Source organism: Phaethon aethereus (assembly GCF_964289735.1).
Source record: "Phaethon aethereus genome assembly, chromosome: 9".
NCBI classification, from domain to species: domain Eukaryota; kingdom Metazoa; phylum Chordata; class Aves; order Phaethontiformes; family Phaethontidae; genus Phaethon; species Phaethon aethereus.
In genome coordinates, this window is record NC_138585.1 from 5,901,219 (window position 1) to 5,905,240 (window position 4,022).

The 4,022-nt window shown below is 41.1% G+C and overlaps 1 protein-coding gene across 1 annotated transcript; it reads left to right on the forward strand.

Moving 5' to 3' along the window:
- Positions 1-2,468: 2,468 nt before the first annotated feature.
- Positions 2,469-3,395, forward strand: LOC309407730 (G-protein coupled receptor 55-like; the record flags this gene model as incomplete). The annotated part of the gene is made up of 1 exon (XM_082003349.1): positions 2,469-3,395. The coding sequence occupies one exon, from the start codon at positions 2,469-2,471 to the stop codon at positions 3,393-3,395; it is 927 nt and encodes a 308-aa protein (XP_081859475.1).
- Between the last annotated feature and the right edge of the window lie 627 nt (positions 3,396-4,022).

The window sequence follows — 4,022 nt, forward strand, 5'->3', positions numbered from 1 at the left end:
TAAAAGTAGAATAAAAACTCAAGACTTTAAGAAACATCACAAGCAATTTTCTGATATATTTATGTAGCACATGAAGTGTTGGACTAACAGGTGTTGTCGCTCCCCCAAAACGTTTCATGTCATCTGACTTTTTCCCCAGCAAATGGATGTTTTCGGTCACAAGACACCCATGCTGACACAACAGCACAACCTCTTATTTCCTCTTACCTGTCCTGCCATCAGGTGACATCAGCATCTGCCCACCATAATCCCTTGTACACGTGGCACCAATGCATCTCCACCGTTAGCAGAATTCTCTCACCTCTCGTACAACAATCGCATGATTTTCTAAGCAGCTGCCACACACGCTGGCTCAAAGGGATTGACTCAATCTCAGATTGACTAACAAACCAAGGTTTTCTTTTTGATCTCATTTCTGACAGATAAGTCCACTGATAACAATCAGAATTCCTTTTGCTATTTCATAAGCCCACAAAGTTGTGACAGTCCCACTCATGCAGCTCAGTCCGGTTCTTTGGAAGGGGCAGTCAGATCCAGCCGCTGACCAACAGCACGTCCTAGCAGGTCACACTCGCTCCTACAGTGGGGTCACTGGGCAAAACAACCTCAAGGAGCAGTCTCAGAGAATTTGTGCATCCCCCTCGTAACCTGCATCCAGCCTGTTTGTAGTCCTCATCGGCTTTCTTGCAACCATTTCCTCACCTACTTAACAGCTCTTGTTCTAACCCCCGGGTTTTCTAGTGCTATTTAGTTATTTCTAGTACGCTTCACTGAAATGCAAGTGCCTTCAATCTTCAGCCTTTCCCTTATCTGAAAAAGCAGAGAACTCATCAGAGGAGATAATGGTCTGGCAAGATCTGTCAAAGCCTTATTTAGTAGTTTTCCTTAAAAATCTGAAAGAGGCTTTGACTCAACATTTATAGAATTGCTTTAATCACATTTGACATTCTTTCCTTCAACAAATAGATTAGATTGATCCTTTTCCAGATACACTAATAACATACATACTTCATAACAAGTTCTGGGTTGGACCTTCAGCTTTATGTGCCTCTTCTTTCCATAGTCTGAGCTGGAAATAAACTGTTTTCCCTAGTACAAGCATGTTAAGATCTAAATGCATTTTGTGTTCAGACACAGTTATTCCCATTATCACTCACTGATTCCTGTAAGTCATCCCACCTCTGACCTCCAGCACAATATCAGCATCCCTATTGAAAAGCAGAGGTATAAGATTTGGCAAAACCCAAGGCCATCTCCTCAGTTAATATTTAGCAGATCTACTTGTTCTCCATTTCTCTTTCTCTCTTTTTTTTAATATTTGATTTTAGGCATGTAAACAAAAAAAATCTTTCACTAATTGTTTTTTGGTTTCTTTAGCAAAGTCCATCTCCATTTGGTAGTGCTTATGAGCTACCTGTCACTTTTTTCCTTCAAAGCAGAGACTCCCATCTTGATCAAGTTCTTCTTAAAACCTCTTCACTTACTCCTAAAATTTCTTTTGATCTACTTGGTTGGCTGAGATGGACTGGAAATTTTAACCATCAATTTCTTCACCTTCATTAGGATTTTTTGTGATTTTTTGATTTAAAGAGGTTATCAAAAAGCACTTTTAAGGCATATTTTATTAAAGCATATGTATATTTTTAAGAACGGTGATAACACTTATTCCACACAAATTATATTTTTTTAAAGAACTGTATTATTTAGCTGTCATGCCTTTCATTTGCCAATCTTTGTCAGATTATGTAAGATGATCAGTTAAAGTTTAAAGTACTTGCAGCCCAAAATTTAACCAATGCTGAAAGTTAAACACAAGCTAGAAAGCATACTTACTCAGTTTGCACCTAGATAAAAGATCAGTCTTCTTAAGCTGACCTTCTAAAAAACTGCATTGGATAGAAGCAGGATATGAAATTAGAATATCCATATTAATGCAGGCACAGTAAAAGCACATTGGCAAAAGTTACTGATGCATAGGGAATCATGGATATAAGAGTAAAATCCCAGCTATCAGTTTGACCTGCCTTAATATGGAACAATAATTTCATTAATTTCTGTGTAGCAAAGGAACTAAACATAAGTGTTATGGAAGTTTCAATAGATGTACAAGTTACTAGAGATAACCAGTACATTTTAGATTTTGTGAAAACATATGTCTGAATGGGTCAGTCTCTTCAATATCTAACTGGGATTCTCTTAAAGGACATGGTAATCAGTGGATGCTGAACACCTGCCATTGAGAATCAGCCTCCTTTATAACAGATCAAGCCACTCAAATTTGAAATAGAAAGCTCTGTGTTTGAAATGAGGATTCACTTCCAATAATAGCCAAAGACTGATCAAGTGTATAGCGCAAAACCAAAAAAGCCCAGAGTTGTGTTTGAAAGTATCTTGCTCTGACATATCAAGGCATCAACTGGGAGCCTTACACATTTCCAACCTGTTGTCTCTGTTGTTTTAGGGGAGAGATGACCAACAGCAGCGGGGAGTGCAATTTTACAGACATTGACAGATTAGCAAAGACCCTGCGGCTGGGGATCTCCATCCCCACCTTCATCCTTGGGCTGGTTCTCAACGCCCTGGCCCTCTCCGTGTTCTGCTGCTTTTGGAAGAAACAGACCAAAACCTCAGTTTACATGATCAATCTCGCACTTGCAGATGTCTTGCTGCTTCTCTCACTCCCGCTCAAGCTGTACTACTCTATCACAAAAGCGCCTGGAGTCCTGTGCTCATTCATAGAGTCTCTCTATTTCGTCAACACATATGGCAGTATCTTCATCATTGTCTGCATTACCGTCGACAGATATATCTGCATAAGGCACCCATTTGAAGGTCGAGCAAACCAATCCCCCAGATGGGCTATCTTGATTTGCTGCTTCATCTGGGCAGTAGCTTGGCTTTGCAGCAGCCCCATGTATGTATTTCACAAGAAAGATTATTTTAAATGCTTTTACAACATGTCAGAACAGGCATGGAGCATCCCCCTCATTGTTTCTGTGGAAATCTTTGGATTTCTGATCCCACTCGCAGTGATGGTTTTCTGCTCTGCCCAAAACATCTGGATTCTTCTGAATCACAAAAGTCAAGCTAAAAAGCAGGTAGAAGGCAGTGGCTCCTTACGAGTCATTATCATCAACCTCGTGGTGTTTCTGGTGTGCTTCACACCCGTCCACCTTGCGATCTGCCTACAGTGCCTGGTAAGACAGCACGTGATAGTGGACTGCAGTCTGAAACAAACCATCAGCCTCTTCATTCAGGTGTCAATGCTATTAGCCAACCTGAACTGCTGCCTGGATGCCATCTTTTATTACTTTGCTGCAAAAGAATTTCGTGAGAAAACACACCTGAAAAAGGTTATTGAACTATGTCCTGTCTTTAAGCCTTGTGCCACATGACGGGACTGCCTGCAGTGGAAGGACATCTCTTCCTTGGCTCCCACTTGCCTCACAGGACGCCGACAGCATTATCCTTGACATAGCAGTAGGGCTAGCTTGGCCAGGGCAAGAGGGTGCAGGAGGGAGAAGGATAATGTTTTTCTGGTAAATGTGAACCTGTTCCATATTTTTCTTCCCTTTGAAGATGAAAGAAGAAAAATGTTGGAAAAAAAGAACCAGCATTAGGAAAGTGACAGAGTGACACCAAAAGAAGCATTAGCCTTAACAGTATCTACTCAGTGTGAAAGGCTTGGCAGAGGAAAACTACCCACATCACTGGAATGCAGCTTAAAAACCCGCCTTTGTCATTTCTGCACCAGTTTTCCTTTTGCCAACATGATCAGAAAGTTGTTGCTAAGGGACAAACATAGAAACAACTATTTGAAACCTCTTTCTAACTTAGACGGTATCTGAGAGTTAAAAGGCAGTATCCGGCAAAAGTCTGACTGTTCTTTCCTTCTGTAAATCTCACAGAAGGTCACTGTCGGAGCTCATTTGCTTTGAACACTTGGCCAGCCTGGGATAATAGTGAATCCTCCTTCCTGTAAGCATTATACACTGGTCAGGGCTGCTGCACAGGACAGCAGC